This window comes from Pleurotus ostreatus (genome assembly GCF_014466165.1).
Source record: "Pleurotus ostreatus strain PC9 chromosome Unknown scaffold_7, whole genome shotgun sequence".
Lineage (NCBI taxonomy): Eukaryota > Fungi > Basidiomycota > Agaricomycetes > Agaricales > Pleurotaceae > Pleurotus > Pleurotus ostreatus.
In genome coordinates, this window is record NW_023503162.1 from 2,806,794 (window position 1) to 2,825,414 (window position 18,621).

Below are 18,621 nucleotides of genomic sequence, written 5' to 3' on the forward strand. Positions count from 1 at the left end.
TTGCCATGACCTGTCGATCTGTGCATAAATTCGATACATTCGAGGTGGGGGATGGAGTGAAATAAGTCCACTAAGAAACTTCGCTCGCAGGCGTAACTGCGACGGATAAATCGAAGACACCGCACACGAGTAGATGCGATGGCAAGAATCACTTGTCGGCTGGAATTCACCCCGTCAAGGGCCAAACCATCCCCATTGAGTTCCCAACAATCAAGATTCTTCATTATCGGGGCGAAGCGGACGATCGACCGCAAGGTACAGCCACTTGACAGCACTTCGATGTTTTGAAATAGAGAACATGACCGCCGCGCGCTTCGATTAGGGCAATATGCCGTATCACCGATCCGTAGATGGGTGATGGTGCCGACTCCAGACTGGCGATCCAGTAGTACAAGATGTGGCACTTGAAGTTTCCGCAATGTGGTGGGTAGGGGAGGCGGAACACGGAGTGATATGTTTTGAACCGCAGGATGCGAGAACACGAACGAGTGGAGATTTCTAAGTCTTTCAAGTAACACACTGATTGAAGACAATGCTGGCCAACAAGTGTCTGCTATAATGACCAAGTGCGTTACAAAGCGAGCGCGATATCCACCACGAGCGCAGATGCTATAAAGGATCCTATCCACGAATATCGGCCGACGAAGTTCGACACGTTGGTATAGCAAGGGGTCGGCAATAGTAAGACATTCAGTGGATGCGAGTGATAATGCCCTTAATGTCGACCGGTCTGTCCAGTGAAAGATCGAGACAAGCACGTCGTGAGGAATCGAAGCACGCATAACCGAATGAAGTGAGGTTGAAAAAGCTCTGAATATGTATAACCATTCTAAACGCGAACGTGTAAGTGGCACTGGTCATACATTAGGTTTATTGGGCGTAGAAGGGGTTTGACAAAAGCGAAAGTCACTAAAAAAGCTGATTGTATTATGAACCTATGCTGCAATTATCATCAAAGGGATCTACTGTTGACGAAGTAAACGAGAGCCAAGATAGCGGGGAACGGTTGGCACGCGGGCAAAGCGATCAAAGAAAGACTGTGAATAGAATACTGCGCAAGTGCGCTCTAGGTCAGGATCAACAAAAGATATGGAAGTCGCGGATTGCCCCGGGACACGTGTCCGAATAGTGGGAGGGGCGCCGCGCCATGAAGACATGAGTTGAGCTAGCGCCAACACATAACGTCTCCGATCCTCGAAGATCGGAGCACACAACCCGGTCGACCCGTCATCGGCAGACACGGTCAGCACGTCCCCTCCAGCTACGCCGGGAAGCCATCCTGGAAAGCAGTAACCAAGTAATGTGTCACGTTCAGCGGCTTTGCGATGTGATTCGTGAGGAATATGCATATACGCATCAAGTGCGCGAAGTTCGCTACGGAAATTGAGCTCGCAAAGTACGTATACGACCATGCAAGCGATATCGGCCGGTGGGAGGGAATCAAAAGTTAAGGTGTAGCCGTGCACTTTGGCAGAAGCAGCATCGGGGATGGCCATCTTGATATGGTGTTTGGCGATCCATTGGTGAAGCAAGGTAGTCATCTCGGACATGCGACCTTCCGCGCCACTATTTGCTTTGAATGATAAAAGGCCTGCTTCCTTCATGGAGAGCAACAAGAGCTCACGCCACCGCGTTGTAGTATGAGAAGAAGAAGTAGGGGAGCACTGGGCTAGGCGTATGGCATCTTCATAGTTCAGCCACGTGATGAAATAGGAGCTTATTCGTTTATTGACCATGCTGGTGGTTGGGGGGACAAAGAGATGGGGATCGGGGAAGCGATATCCGCTGTCACCAGGTGTCCATTCGGCAACAACACGAGAATTTGAATGATCGACAGCTGCAAGGGCATCGCGCCATGCTGGAAGGATAGCGGGCCAAAATGGGTGGTCCGTGGGGTGAAACTTGGCGATGTCTTTGTCGTTTGGCGCCGGTAAAGCTGCATGAATCATTGTCAACAATAGTAAATGTATCTTCTATGTGGGCACATACGACGAGACCTGGATACGGAGGGAGCTGTCTGGATCTTAGCTCGCTTGGCCGGACGTTCAGAGATAGAGACGTCGACTGGTCCGAAAGGCGATTGAGGCGCAAGCCCAGATTCGTCCGCGGAGAAGTGCTGACGACTGTATTTGTAGATTGCGTCGAGCTTCAGACAGCTATCTGAGGGGCCGACAAAAAGCGAACGGGATATCCCTGGAAATGGCTGAACGACAACAGACTTGGTTGTCTCTTGCAAAGGGGCGAGGGACTTGATGCGAACATTTGGGGAGAACTCGGAGAGGTCTCTGAGAAGCCACACGGGGATGCCTGTCTGGGCGAACTCCTCAGCAACCGTAAGATTGTAGGTAATGGCGCCAATAAATGGATGGCACGGCGGAAACTTTGTACTGAGTGGGCGAAGCTTCGAGAGTTCCTTTTTGACAAGGACCATATAATCGATGTAAGCACGGAGGTCGAGCCAGCGGCGTTGAACTTCAGCAACTAGGAAAAGGACGTTCGGGAATATAGTGGCGAAGGTTGAAAGACGGTTAACCCAGATCTGGAGCTGATTAACAAGCATGTTAACCCATTGAGAGTTCGCTTCCGTTCTCAAGCTATCCTTGTCCTTAGAGAACTCTTCAACTAGCCTCGAAACACATAACTTGAACGAGGTAAGGTGAACGAATTTGACACTATACCTCTGAGGTACAATTGGGTCCGCGCTTAAATCAGCTTCCTTCGGCGTCCACCACATTATCGAACGAGGATCGAATGGATCGTCGATGCGCTTCAAGACGCAAGCATGGTGACAATATTGCTGCTGGTACAGCTGAGGGCACTGAAACGGATCGTCTGGGCCCCAACGCCCATCCTGGCGAAGAATCACATGCGAAGTTTGTTCGGGCGGGGAGAAGAGCTCTGGGGCATTCGGGGAGGTGATAAACTGGCGACGGCCAGGAATGACGGCACCGACAATACCATCCCATGCCTGGTACGCTGAAACAGATACTCAGTGGACTTGGAATTGCACTGGTGGAGATGCACGTACGTTTATCGACTTCCCAATCTTTATACGCCGTTAGCCTCGACGGAGACTCGATAAGGAGTTCGGGTGTTAAGGCTAGAGAAACAGTTAAGTGGCAGGGATGGGACAACGGGATGCCATTACACGTACAATCCGCCATCGATTCGATGCTATTAGGGCGTACGGGGACAGTTACGACTGAGAACTGACAGCTGATGTCAAAATCGTAGACACTGCCCGAAAAACCAGACGTCCGCCACCTGCCATTTTGGGCCGTTCGGCATGGAGTGCCGAGCCTCCGATCGTCAAACTGCCGCCTTGGCCTTTGGCTCGAGAGTGTCGTAGAAATTCTAGGAAATTCACAGAAATTTAACAATGAGTTTCTTCTGCTCGGGGTGAATGAAGCAGTAATTCCCCATGACAGCAAGAGAATGTTGTTGCACATTGTGCGGCGCGTTGTGCTTGGACGCGTGCGGAGTTCAAGTTTGCTTATGTCATTTGCCCAAGATGGCAAGTGGCTGGATGTCCGGTTTTCCGGGCACCAGTGTCTACGATTTTGACATCAGCTGGAATAGGCGACGGATGAGACCAACTGATCCGCGCACGGACCCTTTCATCTCAGGGGGATAGGAGCCAATTTTCGTAATAAAGACAAGCCCGAGTTATCCGATTTGTATCTAAACAGGCTACCTGAGATCTTCAAGGACATCCAAGCGCAATTCGTTGATATAGGATTCGTCTGCCTGCATCAATTTTCCAGTCATATACGCCGTGAAAAGGGCTACTAGAACGTAACAACATGCCGGCAAAATAGCCGCCAACAACACAGTAGAATAAGATTGAATGCAAGTGTGGAGCCATTGCAGTATTGCGGGCGGGGCACGTACAGAGTTACGAATTGAGCGATGCTCGTTGCAAGGCGGCAGCGATGGAAATGACTGGTGCTTGTCTTGAGGATCGGCACTGGGCAGGAGTGGGTTGCTACCAACCGGGAAGGATGACGGGGATCTGGAGCTCAAAGCTGGAATGTCGACAGCGATCGACGAGGGCTCCTCGCAGGCCAACGTATCACTTTCAGGCACAGTTATGTAGCCCACTGGGGAACCTTGGGCGGTAGAGTGAGGGCGCGCGTACTGGGCTGCTGGAGGGTGGTGCGTTAACTGTGCACGTACTACCGGGGCTGACCTGCCAACGTTGGGGGAGGCATACAGTGGAAGATTCTCGAGTTCGTGCAAGGGTGTTGACATCAGCTGCGTAGAAGCAGAAATTCGAATCGGGCCTGCGCCTTCATCCTCGGAGTCACCATCAAGAGGGGGACCAAAATCGCAATGTGGCGAAGAAATGGGGGAAGGCGAGCTAGACTCGAACATGGGAACAGGGTCGGAATTTTGTGAAGGACTCCCCTCAATCGTCATTTCGGTGGCGGAGAAGGGACGCCTGGGTTGTGGCGGTCGCTTCGGCAGAAACCTGGCCGCCTTCTCGAAAGCAGTCAGCCGCAATAAGATCTCAGCATTCGTCTTCTGCATGACTCTCACTGAGGCTTTCTGGATGTCCTGACATGAACAGTAAGCAGCAGAGCTACACAAGTGCCATCACACACACTCACGACATCGGCTTGTGCTCTCCGTGCAATCCTTGAGGCCACATTCAATTCGTCCTTGAGGTTCGATAGTTGGGCAGCGGCAGGATGTTGCGCGGGTGGTTGGTCAAGGTTCTTCATGAATGCGGGGGTACAGAATATGGTCGACGGATGACCGTTACGGTCAGGCCTTTCGTTGTGGCCAATCCTTTGTGCCCTCAACACGTGCCGTCATACAAGGAGAGTCGCGCACTGAGTAAGTACTGAGCGCTGAGATGTAATCTCGTCTCGAGCTTCGGGGAGGAGCCGGGCAGACTTGGAAGTCAGGGTCAAAATTTCGAGCGCAAGTCTCGTTGAGCTAGCAAGAATCAGTCACGGATCTGAAACGGCGACGGTCTCGCGCGGACTACAAGGACTGGAGTCGAGACTAGCTGAGATGGTTTATTACAAGGGTAGACTATGACAGAAATATTGCGAGACATGACAACGAGCACAGTAACTCATGCAGCACGACTCACTGCTGTTGATGCCCTGACCTCTGGCAACGGGCGTTAGGAAAATGGGCTCGGCAGGCGAAACAAACGTACTCAGCATCCAAACTTTCCGAGATCGTTTGCCTTTCGTCTCTAGCACACCCGAGGGAATGAAGAGTTTTCGCACACCTCCTCCCCTCATACCTTCCAAGTAACGGCTAACTCCTACGACTGAGGTTTGAGCGCAAGGGAAAAGCTAAGGAACGATATTAATTACACACCGAAAAGCGCTGCTTCGTCACCAATCTTCACCGTAGTCTATGCTCCACGGTAAAATGGGAGGGATTCGAAAAAGTCCCTACTTACAAGGGTTATGGCCTCGCGTCTGATAGTATACGTCCCGTCTTGGTTCTGAACCGAAAGAACGTATTGAACGTCGACCTCATCGCCGTGCTGGATGACAAGGCCAGTACCTTCTTGTTCGTCTTTGTGTGTGGGTGCGTCTGCGTGACCTTCTTTCGCCTGCTCTTTCTTGTGTCGTTTTGGAGATTCGGGGAGGTCTGCGTTGGCGACGGCCCTCTTCTTCGGATTAGGGGACTCCGGAATCGTCGTTGGAGGGTTGCTCGTTGGAGCCTTGGTTTGCGCTCGAGGGGTCTCTAGTTTGACGGTCGCCGCAAGCGTCTTGACAGGTGAACTCGTCGACTCTGCACGGTCGACCTTGGGTTTGCTCGTTGGAGCCTTCTTTCGTGTTTGGGAAGGTTGAACGGTCTCTAGCTTGATAGGCACGGCGAGCGTCTTGGCAGGCGAACTCGTCGTCGGCTCCACTTGTTCAGTCTTGACTTTGACTTTGCTCCCTGGAGGGTTTTTTTCTGTTTCGAAATGCCCTCGTGAAGTCGTACGGCGATGTCCGATCTCGCTTCTTGTAGGGCTAGTTTCGTCGTCTTGTTCATATTCGGACGTCACCCTCTGAGCGTGATCCTTCTGCCAACCTAAGAAATTCGTCCACTGGGCAGAGGGCACGACCCTGGTATCGTCGCCACTGAGCACGATCTCGGGCGTTATATCATCCTCTTCAACCGGAGAAGTGCCTCTCATTGCTTTAACCAACTCATGTTTGACAGGACTTTTCTTCATCTGATTGGATGAAGGACTTGAATCACCGAACAGCTGCGTTTCAGCGTAGAGGTCCGATGCTGGGCGATGATGATCCACTGAGAATAAGGAGGATTTCATGTCAGCGAAAGCGGTGAGCACTAGCGGTCGGACACCTACACAAATTGTAACCCGCCAGGCATATGTCCCTGGTAAAATCATCAAAACGACAGCATGCTTGATAAATGCTGAGCTCACGATTCTCCTCGAACGTTTACTATGTATTCTTTATCGGAGATAAACGGAAGACGAATATAAAGTTGCTCCTTCTAGTTGCCTTCAGTGGCATATCCGCAAGGAAAGGACTTATGCTCACAAATCCACGAATCAATGTGCCGATCGAGCAGCAGATCATTTCATGTCTTGCCCCCTCATAGAGTATGTCTACACGCGTCTTCGCACCACTAGGAGGGCCGGCGAACGCGACGTGCGTAAGCATCAAAGACATTCGAGGGAGTGGAGTAAGGGAGTGGGCTTCGAAGGTTTGCGACCTGAAGAAACAATGACAGTACGGCGCACAAAAGTAATGCAACTTGCATACCATAGCATACTCTTGATTTTTCTGTTGTCCATAGGAAGGAGGAAGGTGTCGAGTACAAAGAGATAACCAGTCCAACTAGCGCTTCATTAAGCTTTGTATTTATTTATAAACAGCCTGTAGGTGCACGCCGACACGTGAGCATCAGTGCTTGTGATCATAAACGTTCCAGCGTCCTTCAAGATCCTTCAGCGCAAAGTGACTCACGATCGGATTATCATATATCGATAATCATACTGACTTGGGAATGCGGCCTACACGCGCAGAATCTCCTACACTGTCTATTCTGGAACCTACGTTAACTGGACGGACTCCCCTCTTTCTTCAGCATCAGTACCCCCATCTCTTCGGCAATTCAGCTAAACAAGCCCGCAAGCGAAGATCCTCTATGGCGCATTCTACTAGCTCTCTTTGCTCGTCATCAGCAGAAGATGAACTGATTGACAAGCCTACCCGACGGCGACATGCGGCTACACCTCCCTCAGCGCGGGTGGCGGATGCATCCCTAGAGACAAGCCGCGCGATTGTGGCGACCGTGAAGCGATTGACTGAATCCAGATCAACCAAAGCGGGAGGTGTCCGCACGCAGGCGGCTTTGGCTGTAGTGGAGAAGAAGCTGAGCTTGCCCGAGCTCACCGAGCAAGTCGAGAGGTTGGTAGCCTCTGAATCGGCCGACGCTAGGGACGAAATCGCGTCTACGTTGGCAGGGATGTTGGAAAAGGACAACGCCGATTTCACCGCAGAGCTCAAATCCTATAATATCGACCTTTCAGTAATCATTAAGCAGGCTGTTGAAAATGTCGAAAGCTCTCCGGCCTCTGCTTGGTATCTGAAAAAGGCGCCTTCCGAGACATCTGCCGATACAGGCTCTCCTGACCGTTCGCGTCAGGCATCGCATAGTCATCACCCCCGATCGCTTTCGTCGTCTAGGAAGTCAGACTTTTTCAGTAGTAGCAAGAATTTCGCGTCGTTTGCCATCGACACCGGCGGACAGATCAAAGAGCTCAAAGCAGAGCTCTCCCAGGCCCAGAATCTGTTGGCCGCAAAGAAAGGTTTAGAGGAGTCGTGGCAGAGGGAGAGAGACTCGTGGGAGAGGGAGAGGGCAGGATGGGCGAAACTTGAGCAGAGGTTGCAAGAAGTGGCAGATGTGTTCAAACAGGATAAGGCCGACTACAAGCGGGAGAAGGAGAATCTTATCGAGAAGTGGGAGAGCCGTCACGCCGAAGCCAAGGCCGAATGGGAAAAGCAGGCGAAGAAGTGGGAGGACCGGTATGAGAGTGAACTCCAAAAGCGGGAGGTACTTGAGGAAGAGTTGAAGGCCTTGAGGGAGCGGCTTCGTCCTAGCGCGTGAGTGGCATGATATCAGATGGGATAGGTGGAATTGCAATGGGGGGTTTCTGATTAGCCGGCGTAAGAGGTCATTGCTCATTTTTCACCGTTCTTCGACTCGGTAGCCCTTGGACTACTCTATTGTGTTTCTGTATGGTACCAAAGTGTCTCTGGCTCATGTTATGAACAATTGAACCACGTGAACTTTAGGCATGCATCGCGACATGAAAGAATCACTCGACCTAGGCAGTCTCTAGGCAGCTCAGGAGTCATGTTGTGCTGGGGGTTGTCACACAATGATGCCTGCGTGGCCGAAGCATGTTCATGTTATGCAGAGAGGAGATAAACGGAAGACATGCAAGGACAGGGCAACATAATAGGCAAACGAAAAGTCCGATTCATGTACATCAACGAGATGAGAATAAGTGCGATATGGTACGCTGGACCGCCGTTGATGCCCTGACCTCTGGCAACGGGCGTTAGGAAAATGGGCTCGGCAGGCGAAACAAACGTACTCAGCATCCAAACTTTCCGAGATCGTTTGCCTTTCGTCTCTAGCACACCCGAGGGAATGAAGAGTTTTCGCACACCTCCTCCCCTCATACCTTCCAAGTAACGGCTAACTCCTACGACTGAGGTTTGAGCGCGAGGGAAAAGCTAAGGAACGATATTAATTACACACCGAAAAGCGCTGCTTCGTCACCAATCTTCACCGTAGTCTATGCTCCACGGTAAAATGGGAGGGATTCGAAAAAGTCCCTACTTACAAGGGTTATGGCCTCGCGTCTGATAGTATACGTCCCGTCTTGGTTCTGAACCGAAAGAACGTATTGAACGTCGACCTCATCGCCGTGCTGGATGACAAGGCCAGTACCTTCTTGTTCGTCTTTGTGTGTGGGTGCGTCTGCGTGACCTTCTTTCGCCTGCTCTTTCTTGTGTCGTTTTGGAGATTCGGGGAGGTCTGCGTTGGCGACGGCCCTCTTCTTCGGATTAGGGGACTCCGGAATCGTCGTTGGAGGGTTGCTCGTTGGAGCCTTGGTTTGCGCTCGAGGGGTCTCTAGTTTGACGGTCGCCGCAAGCGTCTTGACAGGTGAACTCGTCGTCGGCTCAGCGCGTTCTTCTTGGGTGGCAGTAGAATCATCAACCTGACTGGTACCTCCACACCCTGACCACAGCCCAGTAAGCTGGTCGTCATGCTCGTCAACTACGATACCGAGAAGGGCCTGGTAGTTGGTGAAATCGCTGGAACGTGAGTAGTCGCACACTTACGACACTTAAAACCGGCAAGGCAGACGGTCCTTTCACATGGCCAGTAAATCATTGTGCTCACGAAGAAGGGCATAAAACGTACGAGGACCCCCGTACATAAACGACGCATCCGTTGTCAGTGATTAAAGCCAAGTTCAACTCGATGTGTTCTCTCTATGCTGAGTGAGCGTGCGTCGAGGAGACGAGGCAATAAATATATCACCGAACCAGCTAAGAGAGCAGCGATGTGTAACACCCGTTCATCTCCACAACGGTCGCTGTAATGAATTTCGATGGACGACCTCTGACCCAGGGGTTTACCGACAAACGCCGCGTGGGAGAGGACAAGAGCAAGCTCTGGGACAACATTGGTACTGTTGCCGATGAAGGTTTTTGACCTAAAGAAATTTCAGCAGGATGATGAAGAAATAATGGGAAAAGAAAGCGTCACCACATCGAATTCCCAACGTTGAAAGTCGACATTGACCGTGACGCAGTTGTTGAACAAAGAGGTGAGTGCCTCTGTTGACACAGGAGGCTTGCCACGTGATTGCGCACACATTCAAGGGTACGTCGACTTAATTGGAAAGTAAGCTCGCCACACCCGACACCTTTGTAAATGTACAAACAGCCGCACGAGCCCTTGCACGAACCACTGGATGTCTGCCTGTATGAACCAATGTACGAACCACAAACGCTGCACGAGCCCTTGCACGAACCACTGGATGTCTGCATGTACGAACCAATGTACGAACCACTGGCGGTCTGTACGCACACGCGGAGGGTACAACTGTACATCGGAGTACGAACCCTTGCACAAGCCACTGGATATCCGTCTGTACGAACCATTGTACGAACCACCGGATGTGCGTACGCACATGCCAAAGGTTGCACGAACCATTGTATGAACCATTGCACGAACCGCTGGATGTCTGTAGGCACGCCGCGAGGACGACCTATTCTACGTATTGGTGTATGAACCATTGTACACTCGATCGCGTTCAAGGCGCGTTGAACCAAGGAGCACAAGGAGGCACGAGACCGAGAAAGACACGTGGTTCGTCACACTGGTTGATGAGGAAATGGGCGCTTGAAGCCGCCACTCATCCCGACTTCACCTCAACCATTGCCTCGGTCGCAGCGACATCGGGATGGGTTCTGGCAACCCTCGCAGCTAGCTGGACCCTGGAGGTCCTCTGGCGACGCAATAGTTGCGCTGGGTTCAGGTAACCCTCACAGCAGCTGGACGCTGGTGTCCGAATCATCCATCTGCTCGTGTAAGGGATGCTCCCCGGCATCGGTTCAGTTCCCGTGGTCCCACTGGTCAATAGGTTGGCCTTCGTTGGGCCTTCGGGTCCACGATTGCGATCCCAATCAATTGCGCTCTGCCCTTACCACCTGGCTTGACCACCTGGCTTTGGGCGGGAACAAACGGACCTTTTTCCCTGAGCTTCGTGACCATCGTAACGCACTAGCGTCATATGTGGCTGCTCTCTCAATGTTGTATTTAATCAGGCAACTAATCAGTAACACCAGCGTCACACTCCTTTTTCCATCAACTCAAAGCGCCACCGATAACCTATAGTAGACGTTTATTATATTTCGAAGGTCTGGCACGATGAAATTCGCGTTCATCACTTCCGAGAAGCCCCCAGTGAGTCTCCGCCCACAATTGCTTATCCTTCCGGACTGCCGGCTGCGCATCACCACCGGTGACCATTACGCTCAAATGATACAACACTGCGTATCAGTGAGTTTGATACCTTGCATTGTATTATCCACGACTGACTCTCTTTATGGAAGTCAAGCTTTGCGGTGTGCACAGTCCGTAAGTCTGGACGGCCCTCTGGTTAGTCTGCTTCAAAATTTCCTCCCATTGTTCTTCATCCACGAAATGTATTCCCGATTTTTTGCATTAAGTCTATGTTGTATGCATTTGCCAAGTCTTGTGAAACAGCCGTGCTAAAGTCTCCGTTTATCTATTCATCTCGCGAGTCTTTCCTAAGTCCCTGGGATTTCGACAACTCTTGGCTCAGCTGCCCTATTCGCTGAACATGCGACACATTGCAGGTGTTACGGCGGCCCCCAGCGAGAACAACACCGCCAGAACGCAAAAGTCATGATGACGCCTACGAACTAGCTTGCTCGGATGATCACCAGTCTCCCCAATTCTATGTGTTTCGAAAATCTGGAGGCGTTGCGACGAAGTTGTGATCGCGATCAGAAATACGTCGCCTGCCTCGTCGTAGTGTTGCTAATGAACACGTCAGTAGGTAGCCTACCGCTGAGAGATGGGAATTGTTCATACCGCTAGGCAGACAACATTTTCTCCTTCTGAGACGGCGTTCCATGATTTGCACGCAAAATGAATACCATGCAAACGTACCTTCTAGTGATATATCTGGTCCCAACGGCCTTGAGGTCTCAAGGTCCCAGATGATGCCACTCCCTCTACGCCCTTCCAGCAAGGCCCACCCATTATGAATGAATATTGCGGGGCCGCACTCACCGGAACTATCCTCTCGATTGAAGCTTTGCTGCCGTAGTCCGTGCGGAAGTGCGTAAACAGTAGTGCCTTGACGAGAGAAAGCTGCAAACAGTTCTCCGTTCGGGGAAAGGGAGCCACCCGCACTTGTCGCCAGAAGCTTCAGTTCGAGTTTAAAAACTATGTTGGAGATTACCTACTTCTCGATGGCGTGGGCGAAAACTATTGATTGGGTGCTGACATCCCAACCGCTGGCGGAGAGGATTCAATCATACGGATCGCTGGATGAAGCTAGACGACGTACACAATGCCATGGTGAAGGTAAGACACGACCAGGGTCGTTGTCATGCCCTTCCATGAGACCGAGGTGATCTCAACGGGGCCAGCGACGTTACCATGCGATTTGGGCGCGGGGACATCGGCGAAGAAGCTTAGGACTTTGAATTTAGAATCTTAATCACAGGTGAGCGCTATGTGCATTACGAACGAACTCGTTCTCGTTTCTTACCTTTCGCAAGCCAAACAGAAACAGAAGTCGTACTTGAGATGGCGAGCAAGGAGCCATTGTGATGGAGAGCCAGGATAGCGACCTTTTCTTCGAGCACCGGCAATTCCCAGAACTTTGCCCACTGGAACATAAAGTTGGCTACACTGTCGTTACATCCGCAGGGAGCCTTACATCTTTTGGGTCAGGACGATCGATCCTCGCAACCATGAGGATCCCAGTAGACCATCCGCTGACGAAGAGACCAGGAGCCACCCAAGTAACCGCCGTAGCCTCAGCCCCGACCACGGGCATCCTGCAGAGTTCATGGCCGGAATGACATTCAAACACCCTGATTGTATCTCCACAGCAAACTGCCACAAGACGGCCGTCAGTCGAAAACGCCAGACCTGTGGGAGGCATCGAATAGTCTATATTTTCAGTCATATACTTGTCATGTTTGAGAACATAGTGGAGCATCGCGAAGAAGGAAGTGGAGTGGCTCAGAATGAACCAACGGGAAGGGTGAAAGAGATAGGAGATAGGGGAACACGTGCCTATCTTGTGAGCCGCTTCTCCGATGATAGCCCAGTGAGTTTCATTTGCTGCTGAGTCAGCCCGAGCGCCTTCGCAACTTTGTCGGAATCACATACCTGCTATACCCTCGCAGCTAGCTCGAATCTGGCAGTTCTCTGGATGACCCACCTCAAAAACTAGTTCGCCTGGTAATCCTCACAGCTAGCTGGACGCTGGCAGTCCTCTGGATCTCGAAAACCAATTTGGGCGGTCGGACTCTGGCAGTCCGCTGTCGGTTTTCTCCTCGACAAAAGTCAACTCTCGGCCGGTAACTCACTTCGACGTACTCAAGCTCCCAGATATCACCGTCACATACCAGCTGAATCGCTGAAGTCCTGATCTCGCCCGTGCCCTATTCTTTTACCCCCCGGTGCACTTCTGTGAGGCACACGTCACCTACCAGTCGCGGTCTTGATCTCGCTCGTGCCCTAGACGTCGGTCGCGCTTTGCTGCAAGATGAGTCGCCACGTGTAAATTCCATACCCCGTTTTCGTTGGATTGCCTCATGTCGGTGTGGCTTTGGTATTTAAGACAATGCGCGCTGGTGGCTCAAAGTGGCTCTCTTCTTTACACTTCTGACCATTGCCTCGAAACGCAGATCATCTCATTCCAAACCATCTCATCCTGACCCCAGTCAGCCGAAGGGATCACGGCGCCTCAGACGTGCTCAGCTACTTATGGATGGCAAACAGAAGAAAGATGGTGGCGACGAATTTGTAGAGGTTGTCATGACCAGCGATGAGGACGTCACATCTGCTGTATCTCACGACGATTCAGACCACGACGATTCAGACCCAGGTAATGTGCCGAGTAGCTTGCTCTTTGTCTTTGTCTAACTTCGTATTTCTTGTCAGGTACCTCTTTGTCGGTAGCGATGTCCGCCGTCGAATCTTTAGGACGACCTACACCTCAGCAAGCTATCGGTTGGTCTCCTGACCACATGCTCGGCAGAGACACAGACACTGGCGACATTATCCCTTTCGGATCCCCCTCTCCATCGCCTTTTCCCGCGATCCATTTCCCTTCCACGACCGTAGACTCTATCCTTGGGGTCCCTGTCCCTGTGGCTCTGGGATTTGAGGACCACAGCGGAACAGGAAGCTCAGAGGACTATGTCTGGGACGGCGACAGCGATGACGAACGGCAAGCGGGATTTCTTGCAAGTTACCATGCCCAATGGGATGGTCAAAGCGCGTCTGAGACGACCAGCGAGACTGAATGGAGTTCGGGACTCTTCGAAGCGCAGTCGCTAGGCGACGAAAGCGAAAGCGAATGGGATTCGATGTTGATCGCCCACTACGAAGCACACTGGGACCGGGAGGAACAAAGCGAAAGGGACGTGTTTGCGTCGTCGCTCGCAAGAGACGAAGAGATGTGGGATGGCCTCAGCGATGACGAATACGAATTTGCGTCGTCGCTCGCAAGCTACGAGGAGCTGTGGGATGGCCTCAGCGACATCGAATGCGAATTTGCATCCCCGCTCGCAAGCTACGAAAGGCTCTTTGACGAGGTTGAATACGAATTCCCCGTCCAGCTCTGGGGTAGGGACGACCAACGCGAGTGGGATTCGGGGTCTCATGGAGGCGATTCAGGGAGTGTGTATTACGGTGACGATGAATTGGCAAGTCGAGACTTGGAGGAAGGGAGAAGTGCAGTTGGTGAGACAATTGACTCCGACGAAGAACGCGACATGCAGACTGTCGCTTCCATCCTTACCTCGGCAACCGCACTGGAGGACCTTTGAAGTAGAACTGAAACCAGATAGATACGTAACCCTAGAAATTTATGCCAACCTACATACATGTGTACTCGCTGTTGAAAAGAATGCATGAACCGTCGTAAGAGGATGCATGGGGCTCGAGGTCGTATTATTGACCCCTGTGAGTCCCGTGATGGGCGCTTGTGTCAATGACTGCGTGCTCCTTTTCAAGTTGATCGATCTCATCATTGCGTTCTACCTGGCGAACTTTACGAAAACACCATTCGTGCTGGGTTCTGGTAGCCCTCGCAGCCAGCTGGACTCTGGTAGTCTATTGGCGTTCAAATAGGTGCGCTGGGTTCTGGTGACCCTCGCGTTCTGGTGTCCGCGCTGGATCCATCTGGTCAACGCTCTCGCTGTGGTCCCCCGGCACACCTTTGCGCACCCGCGGTCATGCTGGTCAAGACGGTTGTTCAGAGGACTTAGTATTTTGGGTCCAAGGGGGCCATTGTTTTGAGCCCTCCGATCAATCGTGCGTGTGCCCTCGACCACCTGGCACAAGAGGTCTTTATACAGCTGCTTTGTTCGCTGAATGTGTATTTAATCAGGCAAGGAACCGGTAGCATATCACCCTTCCTCCACCAACTCACAGCGCCACCGATACACTTTCTCCATGCCTAATACCAAGAAACTTTGGTACACGTCGTTTTGGACCTGGTCTGTCGATGCAACTGATGTGAAACATTCCTACCTAGGATTCGCTATAGCGAAGCCAATTCAACGACCCCCGTCGTCCTTGAAGAAGACGGGTACATCACTTCCCTACAATATTCTGATCAACCTTCGGGGAAAGAGATTTCCGTCCTCTCTCTACAGTTCAATGATGACGAGGGAGTATTACAAACGTTCGAGCTAGGAAGGCTGGCTCCAGGAAGGGTCAGCCCCCTTTGTTTCATTTGTTCTTGCATCCAACTCACCGTCTCTTAGACCGAGCAAATCCGATTCAAACATATAATCCGCGCTGAAGGCTCCTACAGTGTCATTAACGACGGACCCAAGTACGCCACTGCCGTCTATATCCTGCCGCGGCCTTGCTGACCTGATGACCTGATTCCTCTAGTCCAGTATCAGTTTCTGGGTTTCATTATGGTGCGTCTCCCTGGTATTGTTTCCCTGATCCTGTCCTGTCATGTTGTCACTTTAGACACTGATGTGGACACCGTCCTTGCCACTGCCACCACTGCTGGTGACTCCGCCCCAGAGAAGACAAATATCACCACCATGCCTGCCGGTGTGTCTACTCCTTCGCACGAGTGAACGTGCTCTGTTCTATACTCACGCATGATTTTGTAGCTGATGGCGGCAATGGCGTCGGTGACCATGTACAAAGGAAGCCTGCACCTGTCAGGCCTGCTGCGGCTGCTGGAGCCCGCGCAAACCCTCCGCGACAGGCCCGGAGAACTAGCATCATAATCAACGATGAGGAAGACGGGAGGGGGCGCAAGGCGCCGACCAGGAAGGTAGCGAACGACTCTGATAAGGCAACGAGGAAGCGAAAGGCTGCGGACACTACTAGCGAGACGAATAGCATATCCTCAGCCGTAGCCAAGCCATCTCAGAAGCAGAAGAAGCGCAAGAACGAAGAAGAACCTCATCCTTTGAGGAGTCAGGGCGCAAAACGGAGGCAGACTAAGGCGGCTGGCGCTCCTGACCTGGAACGCGTCGACACGGCAACGAGCCTCCAGTCCGATGGCTCTGTTTTGCTAGCGGATTCATCGACCCCTCGCCCCGAGAGCATCGCAAATACCGGGGGTCTCAATGTACCCGAATCGGAGGATAGAGTGAAAGGAACCGGGGCCCCCATCACGATCGGGTCGAAAGTAGACGTTTATTATGTTTTGAAGGTCTGGCAAGGGGGTTCATTCAGGAAATTCGCCTCCCTCACTTTCGAGAAGCCCCCAGTGAGTCCCCGCCCACACTTGCTTATCCTGATATTGATTCCGGACTGCCAGCTGCGTATCACGATCGGTGACCATTTTGCTTTGTACGGTTAGTATCTCGTCATTCATTCTACCAACCTTTGCTCAGCGATAATAGGGCTAAGTGGCCATTTGGATGGGATGGCCAAAGGAGGAGAGCGCCTGATTTTCGTTCCTCCAACCCACGTGCCCAATGCCGCCTTTTTGTCTGGGATTGCAAAGGATACAACACTGCGTATTAGTGAGTTTGATACCATGGATGATACTATCTGCGACTGACTCGCTTTATAGAAGTTAAGCTATGGAATGTGCGCGAACTGGCTGTCAGCCCAGCTCCTGGCAACTCGAGGGTCGCAAAATCCGACCTGTCTCTCAATGTGGTGTCCCCGAAGGAGATTGCTACCAGCGCCACGCAGCCTGCGAACCTCCAGCCGCCTCTTGATGGGACGCCCAAGAAGAATATCCCTATCACCGACTCGCAGCCCGTAAACATCGAGCCGTCTCTTCCTCAGACGGCCCGGAAGGAACCCGCTAACGGTGGGGCAGAGGCCGGGGTGTCTCTTATTGAGGCCACCGAGTCCGATCCCTCTCTTTAGGCTGTTTCCAAGTCACCTTATATTGTTTCCCTTTTCTACCTTGTATCATCCACGACATGTACTGCTTTTGCATCAATTCTACGTTGTATCTATTGCCTTGAGCAGTCGTGCTCAACGTGCGTTGAATATTTCGTCATTGAGTCCTTTCCCAAGTCAATGGATGGCACGAACGCACGCGTATCGTATAGATCATTGGCTGTCCACGTATACTAGAAGCTCACTGAGACAACAAATATGTATGGATGACCCCTGGCGCCGGGCACGTGGTCAATCACGTGGTCAGTACTGTACTTCAGTCCGAGACTTCGTCTCACAGTCAACCCACATCGCCTGGCAAACTTCGACGCAACCGTATTTGCGCTGGGTTCTGGTAACCTTCGCAGCTGGTTGGACTCTGGCAGTCCACTGGCGTTGGAATCGCTGTACTGTTCTCTGATATCCCTCGCCATCAAGTGGACTCTGGCAGTCCTCTGGTCCTCGCTTCCGGTATCCTCCCAAGTCCACTCGATGTTCGGCAGGCAATGTCAGGCTGCATTCTTCCAATCCACGGAGCCCGCATTTGACCTTCGGCACATCCTGCTGACATGCGCGAAGGATGGCACATGGCTCAAGGTGCGTGCTCGGCAACCCGAAATGATCCATTGTTCACTGAGTTTTTCTGCTAGATGTCTGCGCGCGTCCTGTAGCAGAATAGAAGATTCAAACAAGTGTTTTACTGTCTGTACAACAAATTGTCTCTACTTCCTTCCGGCGCTCGTTCATTCACTCAACACGGGAAACAGGCAGTCCCACTGTTTCGTCAAGCTCCGCGTTCTTGTACCCCTCGGACCGCCGCTGTTAGCCAAAGCATATAGCTTGGTCAGGCTTTTCATTGCGCACGGTCTCTTATCCACCACTAGGCGGCATGAAGGACAACTGGATGGCACGTTCCTTGAACTTTGCTTCTTAAACCAACTAACGAGACAGCTACCGCAAGCCAAATGTCCGCCCATACCGAACTTTACTGCTAGGGTCGCATTCGTCTGCCTCATGTTTCCACAGACGTTATGGCGAGGACAAGCGTCACAAGCAAGAGGCCCGTTGTTGCCACCGGGCGCTTCCCATCTCGAAAGTGCTCAAAGAGACGGAATCAGCGCAGTTAAGACGACTACCTTATACCGTTTGTTTTGAACGTGTAGAGATCTACACGTTGCATCTCACTCGGTGACCATGCGCTTTAGCCTTTCACCTCCGAAACCTTTGACCCTCGAAGAAAGCCTTCGCTTTAGTTGAGAGTGGCTTGGTCCATGGGTGGCTTGCTTTTTGATTCGATGGTCCACGCACGCACGGTATATATGTATCCCTCTGACAGCCAGTTTCGACTATTATCGAACGTTCATCCCAATGCCACCGATCCGATCCAACCCCCTCCCTCACCGCCCCGCGCCCATCTGTGGCGAGCTGTACCTCTGTAAATGTTGGGACTGCGAAAGTCATGAA

The 18,621-nt window shown here is 51.9% G+C and overlaps 6 protein-coding genes across 6 annotated transcripts; 2 read left to right on the forward strand and 4 right to left on the reverse strand.

Annotated features, from left to right (window-relative positions):
- Positions 1 to 962: 962 nt before the first annotated feature.
- PC9H_010217 (uncharacterized protein) lies at positions 963 to 4,724 on the reverse strand (the record flags this gene model as incomplete). The annotated part of the gene is made up of 6 exons (XM_036779711.1): positions 963 to 1,936; positions 1,990 to 2,976; positions 3,029 to 3,100; positions 3,155 to 3,209; positions 3,892 to 4,557; positions 4,611 to 4,724. 6 exons carry the CDS (start codon positions 4,722 to 4,724, stop codon positions 963 to 965), a joined length of 2,868 nt encoding a protein of 955 aa, XP_036629100.1.
- A 605-nt stretch (positions 4,725 to 5,329) lies between these two features.
- PC9H_010218 (uncharacterized protein) lies at positions 5,330 to 6,757 on the reverse strand (the record flags this gene model as incomplete). Its single annotated transcript, XM_036779712.1, has 6 exons — positions 5,330 to 5,374; positions 5,423 to 6,267; positions 6,329 to 6,357; positions 6,407 to 6,477; positions 6,525 to 6,699; positions 6,750 to 6,757. 6 exons carry the CDS (start codon positions 6,755 to 6,757, stop codon positions 5,330 to 5,332), a joined length of 1,173 nt encoding a protein of 390 aa, XP_036629101.1.
- A 377-nt stretch (positions 6,758 to 7,134) lies between these two features.
- On the forward strand, positions 7,135 to 8,097 carry PC9H_010219 (uncharacterized protein; the record flags this gene model as incomplete). The annotated part of the gene is made up of 1 exon (XM_036779713.1): positions 7,135 to 8,097. One exon carries the CDS (start codon positions 7,135 to 7,137, stop codon positions 8,095 to 8,097), a length of 963 nt encoding a protein of 320 aa, XP_036629102.1.
- Positions 8,098 to 8,749: 652 nt separating this feature from the next.
- On the reverse strand, positions 8,750 to 9,442 carry PC9H_010220 (uncharacterized protein; the record flags this gene model as incomplete). The annotated part of the gene is made up of 3 exons (XM_036779714.1): positions 8,750 to 8,794; positions 8,843 to 9,339; positions 9,427 to 9,442. 3 exons carry the CDS (start codon positions 9,440 to 9,442, stop codon positions 8,750 to 8,752), a joined length of 558 nt encoding a protein of 185 aa, XP_036629103.1.
- A 1,922-nt stretch (positions 9,443 to 11,364) lies between these two features.
- Positions 11,365 to 12,607, reverse strand: PC9H_010221 (uncharacterized protein; the record flags this gene model as incomplete). Its single annotated transcript, XM_036779715.1, has 7 exons — positions 11,365 to 11,577; positions 11,632 to 11,657; positions 11,710 to 11,954; positions 12,009 to 12,059; positions 12,113 to 12,260; positions 12,317 to 12,437; positions 12,488 to 12,607. 7 exons carry the CDS (start codon positions 12,605 to 12,607, stop codon positions 11,365 to 11,367), a joined length of 924 nt encoding a protein of 307 aa, XP_036629104.1.
- Positions 12,608 to 13,545: 938 nt separating this feature from the next.
- Positions 13,546 to 14,612, forward strand: PC9H_010222 (uncharacterized protein; the record flags this gene model as incomplete). The annotated part of the gene is made up of 2 exons (XM_036779716.1): positions 13,546 to 13,666; positions 13,723 to 14,612. 2 exons carry the CDS (start codon positions 13,546 to 13,548, stop codon positions 14,610 to 14,612), a joined length of 1,011 nt encoding a protein of 336 aa, XP_036629105.1.
- Positions 14,613 to 18,621: the final 4,009 nt, after the last annotated feature.